The sequence below is a fragment of the Corvus hawaiiensis genome, chromosome 2 (genome assembly GCF_020740725.1).
Source record: "Corvus hawaiiensis isolate bCorHaw1 chromosome 2, bCorHaw1.pri.cur, whole genome shotgun sequence".
Taxonomy (NCBI): Eukaryota; Metazoa; Chordata; class Aves; order Passeriformes; family Corvidae; genus Corvus; species Corvus hawaiiensis.
Genome location: NC_063214.1, coordinates 11067603 through 11090881, shown reverse-complemented (window position 1 = coordinate 11090881; position 23279 = coordinate 11067603). Strand labels below are relative to the sequence as shown.

Here is a 23279-nt window from a genome sequence, read left to right as displayed (position 1 = left end):
GAAAAAAAAAATCAATACTGTTTAAGGAATCAGATTTTTTAGTTGGTACTTCATGGGTCCTTTCCAAACTATTAAGTAGCTGTAATTTAGGGCCACTGATTGGAACATCTGATTCAGGAATATCAAATGTTAGTAGCTCTGTCTCAGAGACATTATTGTGTTTGTGGTCTGAAATGAAGCTTTCTACCATTTGGAGTGTCTTCAGAGGATGTGCATGACAGAAAATGTTAAACTTGTCTTATAGGAGCAGTCTCCCAGGTTCAAAAAGGGGCTTCTCATCGAGCACTTGGCCATGGGCTGTGGGTCACACAGCTCTGCACAGAACAGCTTTGTCACCTGCCTGTTGGAAGTGAACAGGAGGAGGTGAAAGGAGGCAGGGGTTTTGTCCAGTGTGCACCTACAGGATTGCCCTCATGTGTTAGGGATATATGTGGGGTATGGAGTAGGCACTGGCTGAAAGTAAGTGCTGAAAGTTCTTTCCAAATAAATGGGACAGCAAGAGGAAGCCTCTGACTTAATTTCTAAATCCCCCACTTGCACCAAGATAGTAGCAATGCACTATGTTTACCTTGAAATGATGATAAAGTAATAATTCAGCCTTTTATGTGGAGTGAATAGAGAAAAGTGACCACTCAGCATAGGAGTAGCTACATGTTTAACACTCAGATTGTATCAGGAAGTAGCATTGCTGCTTTTAGTTTTAAACCTGTATGAAAACTTTCAGAGGACAAATAAATGATGATCAGAAGAGAATTAGATGTACATTTTAATTAAGGATTGATATGCTGTAAGAGAAAAAAACAGAGGAGGAAGAAAATAGGATTAAATATTATTTCCTGATTTACTGAAAGGTATCCAAGTTAACAACTACTCATACAGTATTTTATCTTTGTCCATGAAACAAAGAAATCTGTGAACTACACAGCCCTGCTGATGAGTTCTCCCAGTGGCAGATGAAGCTGCACCAGTAGAGTGGCAGTCATTAGAAGGGGAGCCTGGAGCTAGGGCTCAATTGTGAGTACCTGCACCACGGGTCGACCTTTACTGCTTGTATGCCACGTTAGATTATGGATTGCCACTTACTATGAATGCACAGCTGAAATTCAGTCTCCTGAAAAGGCCAAGGATACCTTGAGATCTCAGCTATGAAGTTTACTCATTGTGCAGGAATAGAAAACTCAATATATGACAGTCTCAATTTGTGCAACTTTTTTTTTGGTTTTTTTTGAGGGTGTAAAGCCCAAACATGTAGAAATCACGCAACAGTGAAGAAAGAGAATTAAATGCTAAACATAATGCAAGATTAAAGCTGGGAAGTGAAGGTTCAAGTGTTTGATAAAAAACTTTTTTCTGTCCCTTCATTATAATGTGGGTTTGCTGTTCTGTTATGCTACTGCTGCAGCGAAGTGCTCTATTTATAACAGATAAAATATACATAGAGGTCACAACACTGATGTTACCTTCAAATCTGATCTATTTGGTTACTGTTTTTTAATTATTTTCAAAGCTCAAATTCTTTCCACAGACAGCTGTGATATCAAATGGCATTATGAACTCTTGCTGAGTATTTTATTTATATTATTCATCCTGATAATAAGCTGATGCTTCCTATTTTAATTATTCTAGTAGGTATTTCCTTACAGTTTGTGATTTATCTAGTAGTCTAATGTCATTTTTAGTTTAGGCCTATCAACAAACTTGACCCTTACAGAAGGCTGTATCAGTGAATAATAAACATCTAAAGTGTTACTTTTTCATAAGAGGAGTTTTAACACTGACAGTACCCAAAAAAAACATGTAATAACATGTGCATTTTTGCCTTCCTACACAGTTGCTTGCCATATATGTGTGTCTGTAACTGTAGATTCAGGCTGCTTTTTCTATTTTAATGTTTGTTCTTAAATTAATTCTCTTTTCCACATATGTCTACAAATACAAGCAAAATGAAATCTTAATAGCTTAGTGTAAGGTCTGCCCTTTTAGTTACTCTTACCTGGAGGATCTGTGGCATAAAATTAAGTAATTTCTTCCTAAAGGTTTTAGAGTAAATAGCCAAATCACCTCGAAAGCTACAATCCAAAATCAAGAAATTAAATCAGTCTGAATGAAAGAGACATTCCCTTGGGTTAACTTATTGTCATTTTACCTCTTCAGTCTTTCTGGAGTTTTCCAGATAACTATTACTGTAAACAGGCATAAAAAAAGAATAAAGTCATTCTCTGTAGCTGGGGAAGGGTGCTTTTGGTCATTACTTTCATTGTGCTCTGCACATGAGGTTTGTGCTCTAAGTTTAGTTTTTCCAGCTGGAGAACCTGAGGCACAGAAAGGATGAGAACTTGCTCCCTCACAAGGAAACTAGCAAGTGAGCCATAAAGCAAATGCAAGCACATCTGTGGCAAGCTTGGTGTCTCAAATGTCTGTTTTTGTGTCACTAGGTGGTAATTGAAAAAATCTGTTACTGTTCCTCAAGTTTATAGGAGGAGTAAATGAGAAGTCTCTAATTAATTTGCTTCTAAATGATAACTTTTGTCATAAAGCTCTTCACAGCCAACCCTACTTTACTAATATGTGAAACCAACCTGAAATTATAACTGAAAAGGAGGCCTGGGAAAAACCTTTAAGAAGACTTTTACATACTTCACAGCAAACTGGAAAAGTATAGGTTAAGGATTTTTCCTTTTAAAATCCTGAATCTTATCTGTGCTTGCTTGTGTGAGACTTGTTTGGGTTTTGCTCATGGTAGAAACCAACTTATGTTAAAATGCATTTATCCTGCCAAGATACAGACATTTTGAATTTGCTGGGATGCAGATTCAGACTGCAAAATTACTAGAATAAACTGAAACAGTCAGAAGTAGGAGCGATGGAAGAGATGCCTCTCATTTACAAATATGAAGCTGTGGGCCGAAGGAAAGGAAATCAAGATCATTGTCACAAAACGACACTGCCTCTCCATTTGTGGTGAATTTCAGCTTCTCTCTTCTGTACAAACTGCTGCTTGTTCATGAAATCATATTTCATAGCATTCACATAAAAGCTGTAGGAAATTAATTTATGGGAAATTAATTGTGGGTTGGTAGGCAATATTATTCCAAACACAGTCTAATTTCAGGTATTTCATAATCTGAAAAAAAATTGAGGCTGACAGTACTTTCAGCTTTAATTCTTTTTTAGACAGTTCTACTCCACTACAGGTGATGGATTTTCCTGATTTATATCAGCTGGTGACATAGACTACTGTTTTTCGCTACAATCACTTCTCCTTTGTTTGCTTATCAGTATACATTGTAATAACTCTCACTATAACCCATGGATCAGCTTTGACCACTCCCAATTTTTTAATTTTCCAAATTTGCCATGTTTTCGAATGGCAAAATTGATTTAATCCTAATCTTCATCATCAAGCAATCAATGTGTTAGGCAGCAGTTTGATAACTATTCTTTAGAGTACAGGTGTACAGTTTGAGGTTTTTGCTTGGTTTTTGGTTGTTTGGTTGGTTATGGATATTTTTAATAATTTGTTTGCGGCTCAGGAGTTTTTTTCCCAAGGTCTATAAGTAAGACGCTTCCATTCAAAATGTAGTCAATAATAATTACTGAATTTCGTATATTAATTCATGTGTATAGGAAACCAGCATTTCAATATAATTTCTGTCTTTTGATAATCTCAGTAAGAAGAGAAGATTTGTATGTGCCAGTAGACTCAGACAGAAAGAGTTTTCTTTGTCTTAGATGATAAACTTTAATGGAAACAACAGCCTGCAAGAGAGCATTTTCTGAGTTCATGGAAATCATTCAGACCGTGCTTTTGTTTTGCTAGCAAACATTGCTTTTTTAATTCAGAGAACAGTTTTTACTGGCCTAGGGAAGCCTGTCTCACTTGATAATGGGCTCTGAATCCAGTGGATTATTGCAGGGATTTTATCTTGCCGTAATCTCCAGGGAGAAATGTACAAACAGCTGGGAGGGCAAGAAGGAACTGCATTGTGCGGCGGGAGATTGTGGAGCAGAATTTTAGGGTGCTGGAGTGGATCTCAATACCAACATGAATCTTTTCTGTTTTTCTCTGGTAAGTGTACACAGACATGTTTTTATTTAGTGGGTTACTGAGTTCATAAACTGAACTGGTGGGTGTGCTTTTACGGAAAAATAGTGAAGGTTTTATATCACAAACGGTGCAAGGGTTGTATAACAACAGCGAGGCTCTCTAGCCTAGATGAAGGAGTTTTTGTATAAGAAATTGTATGTAGCAAAATATGATTCAGTAAAAATATAACACAGAGAATGTGTAATAAATGTGCCATGCACTATCTGTGACTATTTCAAACCATGCAGATTTAGTTATGAGGCATTTAATCCAAATACAGTAAAACACCTCATAAGTAAGACAAAATTACTAAATATATATATGTTTTAATTTGGTTTACAATAGGGTTTTCTCTTTTTTAGATAATAGTATCCATTTTCCTTCTTCAGTAGTTTGGGAGAACTGCTAGAACTTTTCAAGCAATAGGTTTCTATTATCCAAACATGAAAACACAGTCATCAGGGGTAATTTAGTCATGGCAATATTTGTACACAGACAGAGGACTTGATTTAAGATCCTCTTTAGTTGGGGGTTGCTTTTTTTTTTTTTACTTGTCTTTTTTGTGGGGTTTTTTTGGGTTTTTTTTGTGGGGTTTTTTTGTTTGTTTGTTTTGGGGTGGTTTTGGGTTTCTGTTTGTTTGTTTGTTGTTGGGGTTTTTTTTGTTTGTTATTTTCTTCTCTTTCCTTGCCCCAAGGCAACTGCTCAGAATGAACAGGTAAATCAGGATAGGAAATCCACGGAAACTGTTTCTGTTTTAAGAGCTTAACCATCTGCCAATACCAATGCTCAGTATTAGTAATGGTAATTAGCTGAGTATCTTTGCTGTATTTACACAACACAGTAGATCTGATTGCCCATTTTTCATCTTTTGTGCAGATGTTTAGTATATCTTCCCCATACATTTAGAAAGAACAATAAAAATCAGTATTCAAGCTGCACTAATACAAACTCAAATAGGGCAACTGCTTTGCGTAAATCGTTGCTCCTGATTGCTAATACTATCTTAGTGCAGAGTCCTGGTGTTTTCCAGATCATAAGGATTAAAAGCTGGTTTGTACTTAAAGTAAAATGCAGTGGTATTTCAGGATTCTGTGACAAGAGTCGCTCAGAAAAATAATTCCCTGGGAACTCAATGACAGTTTTGATCATAGTTCAGTGTGAATGCCTGTGTATTTGTACAAAGTTAACAATGGCTTTGTGGTACAATCTGTAACAGCTTGAAAATACTCATTTCAGAAGTTCTTTGGGAAAGAACTGTTCTATCAATATTCTCCTGTTCTGTTGGAGCAGCTTCTTGTTTTCTATGTAGTTCACTTTTGAAAAAGGTGTTGAGCCTTGTATTGGTTGAGAAACCAACATTTAGATGAAATGTCAGGTAGATTGTGCAGGTGAGAGTAGGTCAAGTTCCAGTTTCCCTGTTAAACTCAGTATGCAGCACCCAGGGTTTCTGTGGGAGAGGTAATGACTCCAGTGATAATGGATGGTTCAGACAAGTGAAAGCTGGTGCCATAATAGTTTTCTGTAATGACATAATTAGTTCTGTTTAAAGATTGCTGCTAAGAAGATAACCTCCGTTCTTTACAAGCTTTACATGGGAGCCATTCTGTCCGCTTTGGTAATCTTCTGCTCACCCAGCAAAACACCTCACAAGTTATCAACATCTAAAGATAATTTATAGGTCATTAATGTGTTTCATAAAAAGAAGAGCCCTGTGCAGTCCTCCCTATGCCTGTGACATGGGACAGTTGCTTTCAGTAATCAGATTGTCCAGCTTGGAAATGAGCTGGTCATCCAAGTATGTGCACTGGCCACTTCTACTCTGTCACCCTGTGACCATGAAAAAGCTGGCTACAAAGCAGTTGTAGTATCAATATAAGGGTATTTTTCCCTTCAAGACAGTCAAGCCAGAAATAATGAACAGCAACCACATAATTAGGATTTAAAGGCAACTTTTAAAGGTGCTATGGGAGACAGTTCCATAGTAGATGGAAATAGCCACCAAGGAATAGAAATCATGGCTGATTTACATCAAGTGAACATCTGGAGTAACTGCTAAACCTGAAACCATGGAAGAGAAATTCAGACTATTGACAGACCAAAAAAAGCTGTACAAAATAAACAATACTCTCATGGAAGTATTTGTCTCATGTAGACTGACGAGATTTCACACTGCAAAGAGGGTGTGTATGTATATGTGTGTGTGCATATGCATATATTGTTAAATAGACTGGTTTATAGCTCAGAAAATAGTTTTCTACCCTACAGAATATAGTGGTTGAAGTAATCTACAACCTGAGAGAATTACTATAATATTCTGTTTAAAACCAAAGTTTAACCAGACTTCTGGCTGATCCAAAGTGGTGAAACATCAGGATAGTTAGAGGAACACCTGTTCATACTGTTGAATTTTAATTCGGGTTTGCTTTTATACCTGTCCATAAAACTGAGACATAGTTCTAGCATGAGAGACACGATACTATGGGCCAGTGTAGCAAGTGGTTATTTGTAGGCTGGAGACAAACAATAGTCCCAAGATGGTTGTGATGGGGCTTTGGAGCCTGAACTGGATTCTCCCTTTCCCAGGGAGGCAGATGGGAACTACTCCAATCTGTCACCACCTGGGAGTCCTTTGATCTCCTAGTGTGAGTGCTCCAGGATGGGGTGTTTCCCCAGCACTACTTTGTGTCCTGAGTTGACTTCAGAATGATTTGGTTTCTTAACTGTGATTATTTTTCGCATCAGACTCATTGCCTTGATCTCAAGAGATTTGCAGGCAAATTAGATTTGCCTTCAAAGCCTTGTGTCCCTTTTCTATTTACAAAATGATCAACAGGATAAATGTATCTTTTTTCTTTTTTGTAGGTATATTATGTTAAAAGGTCAACCTTAGACCCTAAATTTGCAGTGCCTTTTCCATCCCATGGTGCTCAGCATGTCAGGCAATTGAATCAGAACAATACTCTTTGTATTATGGGCAATATACAGAGAGGGCCCCAAATCAAGCACTGCTTTTGTATGAAATGCAAGAAAGTATGCTGCCAACCCACCTTTTTTGATACACTGCCTAATACATATCAGAATCCTCCAAATCTGAGAAATCAAATTTATTGTTGAATTGTGAAGTCCTTTATTTAAGGTAGCATATTTTTCCTATATTATTTTCCTAAATTGGCTCTCCAATATTGAGGATATACACACTTGGTTAGCACCAATTCACCTGGAACAGTACCTGCTAAACCTATCCTGACTTATACTCACACCCCCTGCCTTTCAGTAAAGTTTCCATAAGGAAGTGGGTCTGAGGGAGATGAGACAAGGTACTCCTTACACAAGGTAATACTGAACAAGTACATCCCATATATTTGGCAGTGAACAATGGCATTAGTAATGGAACTAATGAAGACACAGAAGAATTTCAGATAGTTAAGAAGTGTCAACCTCTTGTATAGCAGAAACCTGTATAAGAACACCAGTAGAGAAAGGCTGTGACACTCCTAATCACAGTGTTGTTCAGACCAGTTGTTCAAGTTGAGCACCGGTCTTAGGATTTAAGCCAAACAAGATCCCTTTTATTTGTCTATTTCTTTGCCATATGGTGCCTTTCTAGCCACCACTTTTTCTAGTAAAATGTAAAGTTAAGTACTGAGTGAAAGCCTAATCCTCTTAGTGATTCTCAGTAGCATTGCACTAGTTATGTTTTATTTTGGTTGTTGGTTTAAAGATGTGCTGACAGCACAATGTAAAACGTATTACATCTAATGTTATAAACTGAAGCAGCCCTTGGCACTAAAAGCTAATGTTTCAATGATGCAAAATGGAGAGAGAATAAGTATTAATAAAAGTGATGTAGTGGATAACTTATGAATTAGCTGGAGCCTCTATGTTAAAGAAGCTATGGCATAAATAGAAAGGTGCTAATGCTGCTATGACTATAGGGACATGATGGTACTTAGAAATGGACTGGACTTAAAAATATGTTTTAACAAAGAAGGATTAGCTGAATGTGGAAAGACCTTCCTCTAAAGTGGATTGTGATTAAAAGTGTAGTGCTTCCTGTGTAATCATCTCCATATGGTCCCTGTTCCTTTTAGCTGGATTGCTATCATCCCACCATACACAGGATTCCACCCTTAAACCTCAGATGGAAAATGACCTGACTGCATTACTGAATGCTCCCTCTCTACCTTATGATCACTCTAGTCTCTGCATGCCGTGATGATAATAATATCATGCAAAGGAAAGAGCTACAGGCAATTATTTGCTTCTAGATCTGAACTAGGACATTTTGTCCCATAAAACTCCTGAAGCAAAGAGTTTCAGAAAGCTTTCTTATTCCATGTAGGATAAAGAAAATGTGCTAACTACTCCAGAATTAAGTTCATATTTTATTCTGCTATCTCTCATTTTCCTCTCATTATCCTCATTTCCTCCTATGCTCAGGACTACTAAAAGAATTAACATATAAAATAAAAAAACTTCACTGACTTGGCAGGTTTTGGTATAACAGTAGACTTAACTATAAAATAAAATAGAAGGGAGCAAGAAAATTTCAATTTCAGTTAAATACTTTGAGTTACCCTCAGAGAAAGTCAATTACTACAAGGAAAATATACTCTTATAAAGTATAAAACCGGTAAGCAAAGAAATCAATTTTGAAAACTCAAGATGTATTTTCTCTTTTTTGGGTGCTCTCCTTCTCACTCTTGTGTTTTTTTGGTTTTTTGTTGGTTTTTGTTTTTTTTTTTTTTTTTTGGTGTGAGTTTTCTCTCTTGCACTTCTTTTCCTGGTTGTTGTCTCTCACATCCTTTCCCTCTTTGTTGTGTGTGCTCACTCTTTCTTGTGTCTGCACTCACCTGAGCCCACAAAAGCCTCCCTTCCTCCCTTCTCTCCTTCCATTGTTTTGTTGCTCTTTATTTTTTTCTTCCTCCCTGCTTCACTGTTCCTTGCTTTCTCTTTTCTCTCCCTTTTCATCTTTCTCATGCTTCTCTTTCACATGAGCTCTGATTTTATGCTTCTCTCTTACTTCAACAAAGTCATGTATTATTCCCTGTTGAGGGAAAAGTGTATGGTTACACTTTACATTGCAGAATCCTGGAAATATGTGACAAGGTTTTAAACTCATCCTTTTTGTCTCGAATACATGATTCTGCTCTCTCACCCATTTTCTCTCTTCTCATGACCTTACTCTCTTTTCTGCACCCTCATGCCCTTTCTTAATACTTCATGGCCACTCAATCTCATGCCCTGGTGCTCACTTTCTTGCACGCTTCCCCCTCTTTCCTGAGAGCTGTGTTTGTCACAAGGACTCCCTGTCCACCAATTCTCACATATTCACTCTTTCTCACAAGTTATCCTGCTCTGTCTTATCCCCTTCCTCACAGCCTCTCTTTCTCGTGCCTTGCACTGTCTCCCCCATTCTCATGACCTCACCCCTTCCCTCACAAATCATTCTCACTGTCTCTCCTGTCTGCACACTCACTTTCTTGCACATGCCTTCTCTCTCTTGAGCAATCTCTCTTTTGCACACCATCTCTTCCTCATTCTCCTTCTCTGTGCTATTCACAAGACCTCTCTCCCTCCTTTTAAATGGCTTCATGATCTCTCCTACTGATTCCCTCTCCTACTGATTCTCCCTTCGCCTTCTCTGGCTCTTCCACTCTGTTTCCTGAGTTTTTCCTCTCATGGGCACTCTAGCATCCATTCACTTACTTTGTTGTGCCTACTCCTTTCCTAAGGCCATTCCATCTTTTCTTGTGCCAGTGTTTCTTTTCTAGCACCATTGTGCCCTTTGTTGTGACCTCACATCCATTCCTGCACCCTCACACTCTCTTCTTCTCATGCCCCCACACTTGCTTTTCTGTGTCTGCTTTTTTCTTTTGCATGCCATATTTTCCCAGCACATGCTCTTTCTCACATTCTTTCTTCCTTTTTCTCACACTCTCTTTCTTGTCTTTGTCTCACATGCACTTTCTTGCAGCCTTGCTTGTGCATGCTTGTGCTTTTTCACACATTTCCTTTCTCAAGCACGTGCCCTTTGTCATGATGGTGCTTTTCTTGCACCTTTGCTCTACCCTTTGTGATTTCTTTCTTGTGCTCTCCTGCTCTTGCCTTCAACCCTGCCCTTGCTTGTACCCACTCTTTCCTCTGCCCTCCTGCTTTCTCATGAGTGTTCTCTTTTATGTGAGCATTCCCTCTGATGTGGGCTTGCTCTGTCTTACAGTCATATTTGCTTTCTTATTTTATCTCGTGCACACTTCCTCTCTCACATCTCACTCTTGCATGCAGGGATACTTTCTCATGCCCTCTCCTTTTCTCACACCTTGATTTCCCTCACATTCCCTTTCTTGTGCCCTCACACTCTTTTCTCACAACCTTGTGCTTAATCCTTTTCACATCTTGATGCTTGCTTTCTCACTCCATTTCTCTGCCCCTCTCCTTGTGCTTTGTCCCTCTTTATTTCTTGTGCATTCCCTCTCCAGATTGCTCCCCCTTTCTTGTGGCCTCTCTTCTCATGTGCCTTCCCTCTTTCCAGCACCCTCCTTGCACATGCTGGCAATTTCTCCTGCAGCCATTCTCCCACACACCATGGGCTTTATCCCATCCTTTTGCTTTCCTTTCTTGTGGTCACCCTTTCCCATGCTTTCACTTTCTTGCTTGCTTTCTTGTCCATGTCCTTCCTTTGTCACACCCTTGCTCATTTCCCTGCACTTGATCTTTTTGGTGCCCTCCCTCTCTCATGTGTTCGCTCTTTGCCATTCCCTGGCTCTTCAGCTACACTTGCTATTTCCCATGTGCTTACTCTCCACACACTCCTGTGCTTCCTCCTGCACTCACACCCTTTCCATTCCCTTATGTTCACTCTTCCTCAGGGAAACTTTACTTCTCATCCCATATCTCTATCTCATGCTCTCTTTCTTGTCCTCTCCCACTCTCATTCATAGGTCCTCTCGCTTTCACACATTCTGTCTCTCTCCCTTGCTACCTCATCTCTTTGTCTCCTCCAGCCACTCCCTGTTTTGCATGCTGGCTCTTCCTTGTGCACTCACTTTTTCTTGTGCTCTTCCTCACAGCAGTCATGCCTTCCCATGTGCTCCACTTGCATGCATCCTCTTCCTCACGCCCTCATAATTCTTCATGCACATCCTACTCCTTGTGCCCTCACTCTTTCACATGGACCTGCTTTTTTTCTGCACACTTGCTTTTTCTTATGTGCCCACCCTTTCTCACACCCTTGAGCTCCATCTTTCTCACACAAGATTTCTCTCTTTCTTGCTTGAGCCCTTTCTCACATTTTTCCTTTTTCATGTACTAATTCTCACATGCTCCCCCTTATGCTCTTTCTCCCTTTCTCTCTGTTTCACCTCTTCTCTTTCCCCCTCTCCTCCCTCTCTTATCCTTGCTCTTTTCCCCACTTCTTCCCTTCTCTCTTTCTGTGTTCTTTTGGTGTATCCTTTTCCTCCCCCCCACCACTCTCTCCTTTCACTGTTCCTTGTCTTATCTTGTCTCTCCTTTTTTAGCTCTCTCATACTCTCTCTTTCACATGAGTTCTCCTTTATGCTTCCATCTCTTCATAAATATTCTCTTCACCAAAGTTGTGTATTATTCCCTATTGAAGGAGAAGTAAATGGTTGCATTTCACTTTTCAGAATCTTGGAAGTGTGTAACAAGTTTTTAAACTCATCATTTTTGTCTAGAAGTGCTCAATCCACAACTTCAGATGGGGAGGCTGAACCATCACTGCTATATGGCAAAATACTTAGAGTGATAAAAAATAAATGCAGTAATAAAAAAAATGCAGTTGCTGTCAAAACCCAGGCTCAGCTGGATGTTCAGTGCTTCCATGTGTTTCATAAACTAGGCACCAATTTCCCAGGAAGCATTAACTCATTAGTTCCTAGAATAGGCTCAAGTATGTAACTTGAGTATTTTCAAGAAGTTCACCATGAAATATTTCTCCCAAAATATTTATTTTGGTTTATCAAGAATCTAGCAGACTGAGGCAAATAAAGATCCATTGATAAACATTGTGCTTGCAAAAATTAGTGATGTCTTTGAACTGCTGCTCCACCAGTCAAAAATATTGCCTGTAAAGCTTTACATATTAATAATATAGCTTCAAATATACATCTGTGTTTATCTTCTGTACTAAAGGAACAAATGCCTTTAAATAATAATATACCATGTTAATTTCAATGGTGTTGCTCTGCTGAAAGTCACACTGCTATAAATTTGATTTATTCCTTAATTAATGCAGTTACAATTAGTAATCAAAATTCATTGGGAAAATATTCAGTGCAGATCAAAACGGCAACATCTAAAATCTGGGATCATCAGTTAGAGTGTCTTTAGTTTTGCCATCTGCTTTCACTTAACTCTTGAATTATGAAATGGCAGTGTGTATATGTAATCCTGGCTCTTGGAGTTGCGGGATAAATGCGAAAATCTTCGTTCCTATTAAAATGTTTATATTTTTGGTGCTTGGAGAAAAAGAACCTTACATGTGCATTTAAACACACTTAAAAATTTTCAATGCAAATAGAATTTTTAATTCTAGCCATTATCATTATTTTGGGGGCCTAAACCATCATTGTGAAATTCTGGGAGCTGGCAGCATTGTTTCAGTCTGTTTCTAAGTAATGGGGTTACCCTTCTGCATCAAATTAACTTTTTTTTCCTGTATAGAAGTACTAACTATAAAACATTTCTGTGGTTCATATAAAAGTTTTCATGGCATATGTTTTTCATAGTTTTCACAGGAATTTTCATGTAGTGTTCCATTGGAAATATACACCTGGTTTTACTCCTTCTGGGCAGATAATATTCATTTTTTGCTGTACCCTCAGCTTTACACATGGCAACCTGTGGCATCTAAGTCATGATACTGGGAACTCCAGCATTTGGGTACTTACTAAAATCAGCTCCTGCATGCCTTTTTAGAGAAAAAAACTAAATAAAGGATTTCAAAAGACAGGGGAGGAAAACCACACTCCATTCTGCAAATCACACAAATGTCTTGCTTTTAAAATTACTGTTAATTTAATATGTTTGCAAGTGTTCGTCTTTGAAACTCTGTTTAAATGTATTTTAGGAGGGCTCCATGGACAGCTTGTATGAGCCTGTCCCAGAACATCAGGAAGCCAAGGATAAAACTACTCCTGACAGCCAGGCTGACATTCCAGTGAGCACACATGTAAACTGTGGGCCACCTGACAGGTCTCTGTCTTTGGTAAGTAACATTTAATTGCAAAGCATGCAATGCATTTTGCAAAAAACTGTTGCTCTTTACGTGGGCACATGTGTGTTCTGCTGGCTTATCTGCCAGTTTCAACTATTTAGGCTCCTTAGAGCCATGCCACTGTTCAAATCTCATCTCTGTAGCCAATGACCTGATTTCTGTCCAGTCTTAACAAGCACACTTGAAAAGCAGGTCATGAGTTCCTCTACTGCGAGCAGCAAAGGGAGATTAGTGCAGCTGCACTGGACAAGGGAATTTCTCTTTGCAAGTAACAGCATATGAAAACTCTGGGTACACATATTGGTATGGTTTGTGTCTAAAGAATATACTGTTGGTGTCTTTGGTTGTCCTTTTTATTAATACAAAAAAGTGCATTTCTAAAGCATGAGTTGCATGAATTTTGTATCTGATGGCCTCTGGAATAAATCTGACATTTTACAAGACCTCATTAGGCAAACATGTGAAGAAGGTTGTCTTCTGGGGTTTTTTTCCTTCCTAAATGATGTTACCCTACTTAATCCTTTCCTATTTGTGTGTTATTGGTATAATATATGATGCTTTGACAAATAATTTAACATGGTATATTACATTTCATAATCTTATTAATTTCATAATCTCTGTTCTCTGCTTTGCAATGTGCCTTTGCTTATAATTACTGTTTCCATTTCAATGTATGATGCAGTGTGGTGATTGAATAAAGGGGAAAACAGGATGTTCATCATTCAGAGGAGACTGGCCTCCCTTCAGATATTGTGCCAGGTTCTACCCACATGCTCTCTGGATTAGGTACCATGTACCTATGAGACTGCTGGGCCTTTGGTGTTGCAATATCACACAGCAGGTTTGCACACAAGATTTGCTTGGAGAAAGTGCTGGAGCTGGTGGATAGCAGGGATAGCAGAATGGCTGGGGAATTGTGGCATGCACTTGTTAAATTGCTAAAGGACTGAAAACAACTTGTTCTTTTTAGACCCTTCTGCTGTAACCATCTCACTCTGTGCATGTCCCTCTCTTCCAGATAATCACCTTGAGACTTTATATAATGGTCCCGGTTTTGAGAGGGTAGCAGCGCAGAGATCTCAAGATGATTCCTCATAGCATCAGCACAGATCTATGAGCCTGGGCTCTGAAATGTCCCTACATTATAATTTTCCTGCAATAGGTGGGAGATGCTCTCCTGAACGACAGCGTTTTTCCCCCTTACCAGGTTGTGACCTTGTCACTCTAAGAATGAGCCACCTCTACAGTGTTCCAGTTAAGAGAGCTTAATTGTGGTTGTGAAATAAGGCTAGAACCTCCTCCTAGCATGACTGTGGTGTCTTCATTGTGGGAAGCTCTAGTTATTTGTGTACTGCATGCCATTATACGTGCCCAATGTCTAAAGATGAACATGATATTACAGCTCCGGCATCCATTCAGTCTTTTCCCCCTTTGCTGTGACGCCAAACCAACTTAATATTCAATGACTGCTACACTAATATTTCGTTGGCCAATAGATGTTCATCTGGTAGGAGCAGTATTTAGACAAAGTAAAATGAAAATGAAAAAGGCAGATTTGGTTTTTTTGGTTTGTACCCAGAATAGGACATATGATAGCCTAACGAACTTTGCAATAGAAAACTAATAGCAATTTATTTTCTCAAGGTGTGGCAAAGATACATCCATAGCACTGTGCTCTGCTATGGTTTTCACAATGTGTAAGACTAAAACTGCAGTGGCTGTTTACATCAGGCTTTTTGTTTCTTCCTTTTTCTTGTTTTAGTCTGCTTTTTATTTGGCAGCATCTTCAGACTTTTCATTTTACTGCTATAGAGTTAGGCTTCATAAATTATTTGGCTAGAGAAAAATAATCAACCTATCCAGTACAGAACTTTGTTTTCCTTGAGCCAGCCTGCAGAAGCAGATTTGCTACTAGCGTAGGATTAGAAAATCCTGTACATTAATCTAAACAAATTGTAGCAAAACGTCTTTTGCACCGCACAGTGTTTTGTGGGATGGCACTGCATGGTCCATGGAGATACATGTATAACAGTGAATAGAAGAATCCAGCTCTTTGGCTTCTGCTACCTCTTGTCATATATTTTTGTTTTCTTGAAGGAGATATTATGGTGATGGCCCATTTATTCATCATTAAATATAAAGTTCATCCTCAATAAAAACAACACTAAATGGGTTAAGCACACCTGGCTCACTAGGTATTAACAAGAAGCTTCCCAAGGCTGGCTCTGGGTTTTATTTTCTGGTTTGAGAGAATATTCAGCTCAACACTTAACTAAAAATAACGGCTGGATGCTGTGTCACTGTGCTGGCCGTAGAATCAACACAGTTATTTATAAAATACTTTCTAGAAATGGAAAACAAGATTAGTGATGACGTGTCAGCAGTAAGACCTATGGAAAAATATCACTAAGGCCAGAGGCCTGTGTGTAATGTTATCTGCTATTTCTGGCATGTGAGTTATTAGAGCTACACCTTGGATGAAGCCGTTAAGCTTATTAACTGAGCCCATTTGTACTTCTCTCCATTTTTAATTCCGTCACTCGGTTCCAGGCTGCGGGGCAGCCCCCTCAGCATGATAAATTCAGAACATTATTGGCTCCATTTAGCCATCCATCATTATCCAGTAATGCACGGATGTAAGTGCACTGCTGAGTAGGTATGGACTCAAGTGAATGTTTAAATGGTTGGCTGAAGTGCGGCAGGTTCCACAGAGCTGTTAAATCTCCAAACGGTGGAGCAGCCTGGCACGGCACACTTCCTCCTCAGGAGGCTTTGCCCCTTCCTTTTTCCTCTACCACTTCAAAATCAACAGGGTAGGGATCCAGGATCAGCTCCCCTCACACTTAAAAAGGGTGATCAGGGCTACAGAAAATTCTTCCTTGTACTGCAACAAGGTAGTGATTTTCTTGCAGTGAACTTGTCTGTTATGATTTGTCCTAATCATAGCTGAGCTGTGAAGTTCTTCTGGAGATGTGGGAAATGCAGGGTAGTGTGGTCACTGGAGCTGTGCAGGACATCATTCACTGAACATACTCTTTGGACACTCCTTTTTGGACTATGGCTCTTTCTGCTCCTGGCCAAATATCTGCCCAAATGACACATCTTGTATGAAGAAAAATCTGTCTTTCATGTACACTGTTCTTCTCCTTCACATAACTCCAGATTACTGTTCTGAATACTGTTTAGTATTCTGAATTATTTGCCAGGGATGTTTCCACTCTGGGTTCCTGTGGTAGTATCCTGGGCCTGTTATGCACACCTGCCTTTTGATTTCAATCCTCTTGGGGAATTGGCCTGCTAACTTTGTGGTTACTTTGCCCGTTGCTCAGCTTCAGTAATATTCTCAGAAAGAAAGAAAAAATTAGATTTATGGAGTTGTTTTTGTACTTCATGCATAGCAAATCTGAATTGGACCTCCCTCAGAAACAGCTGGTAGCCATGGGCACATAATGAATCATATGGGTACTCTTTGCCTGTAACTATGCTATTAAATGAATTTCCACCTCTTGTCACCTGGTGTTACAGTCTTCTACCTCATGAGCTGTCTCCAGCTTCTCAGGAAAAGTCTCTTCAGTACTAGAACCATTTTCATATATATCCTGTCAGACTGCAATCACCAAATGTCATAAGATCCACATATTTTTGAACTGCTGACCATGATATGATTGACTATCCTGTGTATCAGAAAAGTGCCAAAAAATTTATCAGTCGTTCTAAGCTGTTGCCAGGAAAATCACAGTCCGTTTTGATACCTGCCTTAATCTGAAATGTTATAATTGGCCTTTGATTCCTGTGAGGGCAAGAAGAGGGCTGATTATCTGAAACGATCATTTCCCTGTTTGCAGCACAGGAGCTCTATCTTTTCTCAGCCGGTTTGGAAACACCAGAGAGTTTAATTCTATTCCTTAATTCAGGGTTATTTGACAAAATCAGGAAGAAAAGGACTTTATCAATAATTTCGTCATGCTGGGTTTCCCCATGTGGAGTTTGTTTCGAGGAAACACATCTAGGATAAGGAAGGAAAGAGTTGTTCCCATAAACAAGGTAATTATGCTCTTTGGAGAATGTGGAGAGTAGAGTCTAGGTGAACCCTAATTTACATCCTAAGATAAAATACGTTTTTAAAAACTAGTTTCACATTAAAGTTACATACCATTTAAAATGTAGTCAATACTGAAAAGATACTTGTAAAAATTACAAACCACAGTTATTTATTCTTGTACCCCAGTTTAGCCACCCAATTCAGAAATAGCAGGAAGAGTGTGTTGAATGAAAGGTGCCATTTTTAAATGGTCATTTAAGTCCACCACATATTTCATTTTGGCACTGCATCCCATGATATCCTGTGAACTCACATCAGTCATCACTTCAGTATATGATGTACTGTCATCAATGCAACTTTGCTGGACTTTAGGAATTTCAGGTTTCAAGTTGTGGAGCAAAAGATTAAATCCTGTTTCATGGTCCCCACCAGGTGTTTGGCATGTGAAGATGTGAATAGAGTCTTTCTAGGTGTATGGCTACAATGCGGGCTGTCTCCAATTTTTTCTCTAGATCATTTTAAGAGATTTTAAGTTACAATATCCTTTGGTCTCTGACTTCCATGCACAATGCTTCCTTTAACAAACCTCTTCGAAATCGAATATTTGATATTTTTCAATGAAATTTTGAAACTACCCTTTAAAATAAGCCTTAAAATCACTTATTAAACATTTTTTAACTTCTTTGTGTTTGTGCACCTCATCAAGTCATTTGAGTTGTCAAAAAGACTTGTCCCAAGACTAAAATGCTGACAATTTTTCAGCAGGAAATTTATCTTACATTGCATACATTATTTCAAAGAGAGGTACAAATTCTGTATGCTCTTTTGATCTGCATCTGTGAACAAATTGACACAGGCAAGAAAAAAGATGTGGAAACTGCATACAATTATTAACATTCACAAATATACATGCTAAAAGGACCTCCTACGCTCAGCTAAAATAACTCAGTGCAGGAAAACAGCCTTTTCTTAATGCACTCCCTGAAAAAGCTTAAAAAAATCTATGATGGGTTTTACTGAGAAGAGGGGAGAAGTATAAAACGCTCAATTATGCACTTACATGGTTTTATGTAGTACAGGTTTTGGGTTTTTATCATGCAACCTGGATGACATTTTAAACTTACTATGGCCAGAATCATGCAGATGTAGTTAGAGTTACAAGAAGGAAATAAATTAAACATAATATTATGTGAAATAGGCCCAGATACACTAAGTTTTAAGATTTATAAAATAATGAATGGTTATATTATTTTTTTTAGTGCCTCTTGTTGCACAACAGATTGAAGTGGTATCATCACGGACACTTTTATTTGAGTTCCTGCTTTCCAGGCCTGAAGAAATAAATGCAAAACTGATACAGTGCTTTGATATCCTGTCTCAGGAGATATCACAGTAACATAGGGACAGAGATCTCTTCTGTCCTAGCGTGACATCTCAGGTTTTCCTGCAGTTAAAATTAACCTTTAAGTGCATGGTTAACTGCACAGCAAACATGCATTGACATGTTTTGGCATTATTTGCCCAGCAAGACACCTTTTTGTTCTCTTTTTCAACAGCTATGTAACTTCACCTCCTTCCCACACCTTGTCAGGGTATAAATATTTATTGTCTGGGCCTTGGGGGCTGTGTGATCTTGCCTCCAGGCCAGTGTTTGATTCTGATTTGCTCCCCCTCAGAGCTTTCAATTTTATTTCCAGTTTCCTTTTCCTCTTCCACATTCCCCTGCACGTTTGGGTTTACAGAGTCTGTGTCCTGTGTCTGTCAGGAAACCACATCCCTTTGCAACGTGTGGGTATTTTAATCCCCATGAAGTTCTAAAAGAATCACATTATGTAAGAAATACGATATTCATTCTTGGGGTATGATCATGGTTCTCTGGTTTTTCAGGGGTGTTATGGTTGTCAGCTTCCTGGGAGCCGTGGATAACTGAAGCCTCCTGAAATCAGGACACATAACTACATATAGTCTCTGCTGCACTGTGTCCTCCACAGCTTCAGCTGTGGCTGAAACGTTAGTGGATATTAAAAATCACACATCAAAATTATATAATTCATTTTCTTCTCAGTGACAAAAGTAATATATTTGGATTAAACATTTTTGATTTACATAGACCTTTTTCTCTATCTTTTTAAAAGGAGTTTCCTGACTTTGAGAACACACTGACCAAAAAAAGAAAGTAAGTTGAGACCAGTTCAAGGTCTACACAGTGTCACTATATTTGTGTGTACCTTTCACCCTTGTTGTTTTATGAATGTTTGCCAATGTTGCTTTCACTCTCATAGAGTACATGTATTAATGTTGCAGTTGAAGAGCACGTAACAAGCTTGTAATGCTTTACTGAAGCTCTTTTGCCATGCCTTTTTCATATCCACAAAGCCTTCTTCCAAAATATCTGAACCAGGACAGCTAAAATCAAATGCACTTAATCTGAGCTTGATTTAACCATATGTCTGCTTTTCTGAGAGATTGAAGTGGTAACCTATTTTAGCATGTTTGCACCATTGACCTGATAATCTCCTGAAGACATTTTTTTATTTTGTTTGTGTTTTTAATCCAAGTAAAAAAAATAGTTTGCAAAATGATTTGGATAAAGCAGGTCAGCCACTATTTTATGAATCATTTTTGTGACAGCAGCATGTTTTGAATCCATTCATGGACACAATGCTATGGTTTGGGCTAATGAACAATATTTATTACCAGGCAGAGGAATTCATTTTGAAAATTCTTTTTTTGCTTCAGGTTGAAGGCTATTGCATTACTGAAATGGTCCCCTTCAGATGAAATCTGAAATCCTGCCTAATGGAATGATACAGACAGATCTTATCTGTCTGCTGTGACAGACATGAAAATCCCTAGAGTTTTTGTCGGTTTTTGTTTTCTTCATTTGTAGGTGGGGCCCCACTAAATTCAGAACATCAATGTTATCTGTGTCTGTTGCTAAAAAATCTCAAAATGGGTAAAGATTTCTAGGAAAATGAAGAGCTCTTTTGTTTTAAGCAAGAGTTTTAATCTATTTCTGGTCATCTGATAAAAACACTAGTAACTTATCAGCTGCAAACACAGAGATGTGTGCACTCATCTGTGAGATCTCAACTGTATGTCACCAACCAGGGCTCTGTGAAACTCCTCCCAAAATTTCACTAATTAAGATATGGACATAACTCTCTTACTCATGGATTTCTCATCATTCTTTTACACTTTAAAGGAAGTCAAACTACTGTGTAGACCTTACCAAGCTCTATCAAATATGATGAAATCACCTGGAGGCCTAGAAGTGTCCTGCTTAGATCAGAACTAGGTCTGCCCCAGGAATAAAAAGAGCAGTCTGTCGCTAAAATGTCAAATTTTGCAAAGTAAATAACACTATTCTGTTTGCAACCTAATCCTATTCTAAACAAATTATCAGAATTTAGGAATTTAGAAGGGTTGTTGAGATCATTTGACTGATCAATAACAAAAAAAAAAAAAAAAAAGAGCAAAAAAGAGCAAGCTGGAAGAAAATAGTTTGAGTCAACCTGAAAAGATTTTGTAATGAAAACTATTTCATTGTGTCCAGGCATCACTATCCTGGCACAACACTCCCAGGGATAATGCAGAAGTTTTCCCATTGACATTCCTTGTAGATATGCAGGAAGTGAGTGAAGAATTGATCATTCTCTGTTCCCTACAATGGGGCAACAAGGAAGCACCAAATTATATAAAGTAGCAGAAATAACAGAAGTATTCCTTGTTTAGACAATGAGAATTAAATTGTGGAATTCTGGAATCAAAAAATCCAATGATTTTTAAATGAACTAGTGGGTCCAGACCAGTTCCTTAAAAAGCCCACAACTGTTCAGCTGCACCCTCTAGTTCAGGAAACCCTTCAGCACCTACATGAGTGAGGATGGGAGAGGGATCCAAGGTTTTGTGCTCTTTCCCTGCTGTTGATCATTGTCACAGATTCCCTGCTTTCATCTACTATTGCCTTTTGGCTTCATCCACTGCTCATAAGCTACTCTCCATTGGGCTTTTAATGGATAAAGTGAAACAAATTAAGCTTTATCCAAAGATTTTTTTTTTTGCCTCTGATAAGTTAGTCTATTCTTCAAGCTTTCCTCTATAAACTACTGACCACAGGTGGAAGCATGAAATAGGACTAATCCTTGATGTAAATGTGCAAAAACCTCAAGGTTTACTGGGGCAATAAAATGTCACTCAAGGTCCTAGGAATGGTATGTTCATATGTAGCTCTTTGTTTCAATCCATTATCATGTCACCAAAGTTCAGGCAATAATTCTAAAAATTGTGGGACACTTCAGATCATATCTAAAGGAAAGTATCTCTTCTTTTCTCCCTGATGGGTTCCCCTGATTCCAGCATGAATTCTTAATTTCAAATAGACACTTGAGTCACATATTCCTGCAGAATGAAACCTCAGATGCTTTCAGAGCTTTGTGTGGCATGTGGGAGTAGATGATTGGGTGAGTGGGAGAAGTAACTCCAATTAAAGCCAGTGGGAATAGCACAGCTAAATCCCTCTGCCCTGCTTTGAAGAATTAGTTTGAAAATACCCATATTTGATTAAACACGCTTTAATTTTTTTATTCTGACTTTCAGCTAATGGTAAATTCTTTTAATTCTTTTAGATCCATCCAGAAGTCCATGTCTGAAAATGAAGCATTTGGTTAGTAGCTGCTTAAATAATTTACTGTTTACTTGCTAATCTCAGAGAGCCAACTTTAATTAAGGGTCTGATTTGTTTTACAGCTGTTGGAGCAAATACAAAGGAAAGGGAAAAATAGAATTAAGCTATCAATATATTCTCCCCTCTTCCCTGCTTTCCACACACATTTGTAGGTAGATATTGAAAACAAACTTGTTAAACACAGAAACCACTTTGAGATAAAGAACCTTTTATGGCACAGCACTAGAAATACTCAGCATGTCCAGTGTTTCTTTTAATCATTTCAATAAAACCCTGAAATGTCTCTGATCTAAGAAAATTCAGGTCCCTGCCCTTTCCCATTTTAAACTACTTTGTGAGAGTTTTCACAAACAAGTTCACCAAGAAGGAAATTCAGGGGTTTTGTTAAACACTGTGTATTATCATCTACACTTGTGTTTCAATGGGTTCTATTCTGTAAATCCTCTATAGGAAATAATTATCAGGTTCTTAAAAGTAAAATTTTTTTTTTTCAGTGAGAGCTTCCTGTTATCATGCTTTCATTTATTCTTTGGAGTTTTTGTTGAGTTGTTGTATCTAGTCCTTGCTGAGTAAAAAGGTTATTGTGTGTGCCTGTAATGATGTGGCTCTATTTCACAGTGTGTCTCAGGCAGATGAAAGCTCTCCTGTGTTAAGGCTTCACTCTGCAGCCCTGCACTGGGAAGACTTTCACGCAGGATGGCATCATTTGGTCTACAGCAAACAGGCTGTAATGAATCCCCAGCACCTGACAGGATCAACAAGAGATTTCACAAAGAAAATTTTCTGACATAATAGTCAAACTGAAACCCAACATTAAATAAAACTCAACAAAACCAAACCAAGCAAACCCAGAAAGCACAAACCCCTAATAGTGATCTACACGTTGTTGCTCCACTGAGGGAGCAGGAGAATGACCATCTCCTTCTCAAAGCCAGCCTAGTTCTGCCATCCAGGCTGAGACAGTCCAAGCCTTGGAGTCCATGGGGCATCACTGTGGGCATCTTTGATGCTATTCCTTGCAAACTCTAGCTCATTAATGGTAGACTTAAATAATAATAATTCCACAATTCCTGAACGCAAAACAAAGGCACAGATGTTCTGTGGGATCATAGGTCTTAAATCCAGGGTTAAGATAACAATCATTCTGATCATGTGTTAACAGTGCTAAATGATGTATTAGACCACAGCAAAAGATGATACAACCTGAAGTCTGACCATAATAAATATT

General features: G+C 38.5%; 1 protein-coding gene across 3 annotated transcripts in view; it reads left to right on the top strand.

Moving 5' to 3' along the window:
* Nucleotides 1–3942: 3942 nt before the first annotated feature.
* SAMSN1 (SAM domain, SH3 domain and nuclear localization signals 1) overlaps nt 3943–23279 on the top strand; it is an 82188-nt gene continuing 62851 nt past the window's right edge. Inside the window, exons 1-4 of one of the 3 annotated variants that reach the window (XM_048294027.1) lie at nt 3943–4069; nt 13176–13313; nt 19500–19540; nt 21993–22030. In XM_048294027.1, the coding sequence (XP_048149984.1) occupies nt 4046–4069; nt 13176–13313; nt 19500–19540; nt 21993–22030 (241 nt within the window). In that variant the 5' untranslated portion in view covers nt 3943–4045. Of the gene's footprint in view, nt 4070–13175; nt 13314–19499; nt 19541–21992; nt 22031–23279 lie in introns of those variants that run through there. The other 2 variants (XM_048294028.1, XM_048294029.1) reach the window with 2 other exon arrangements.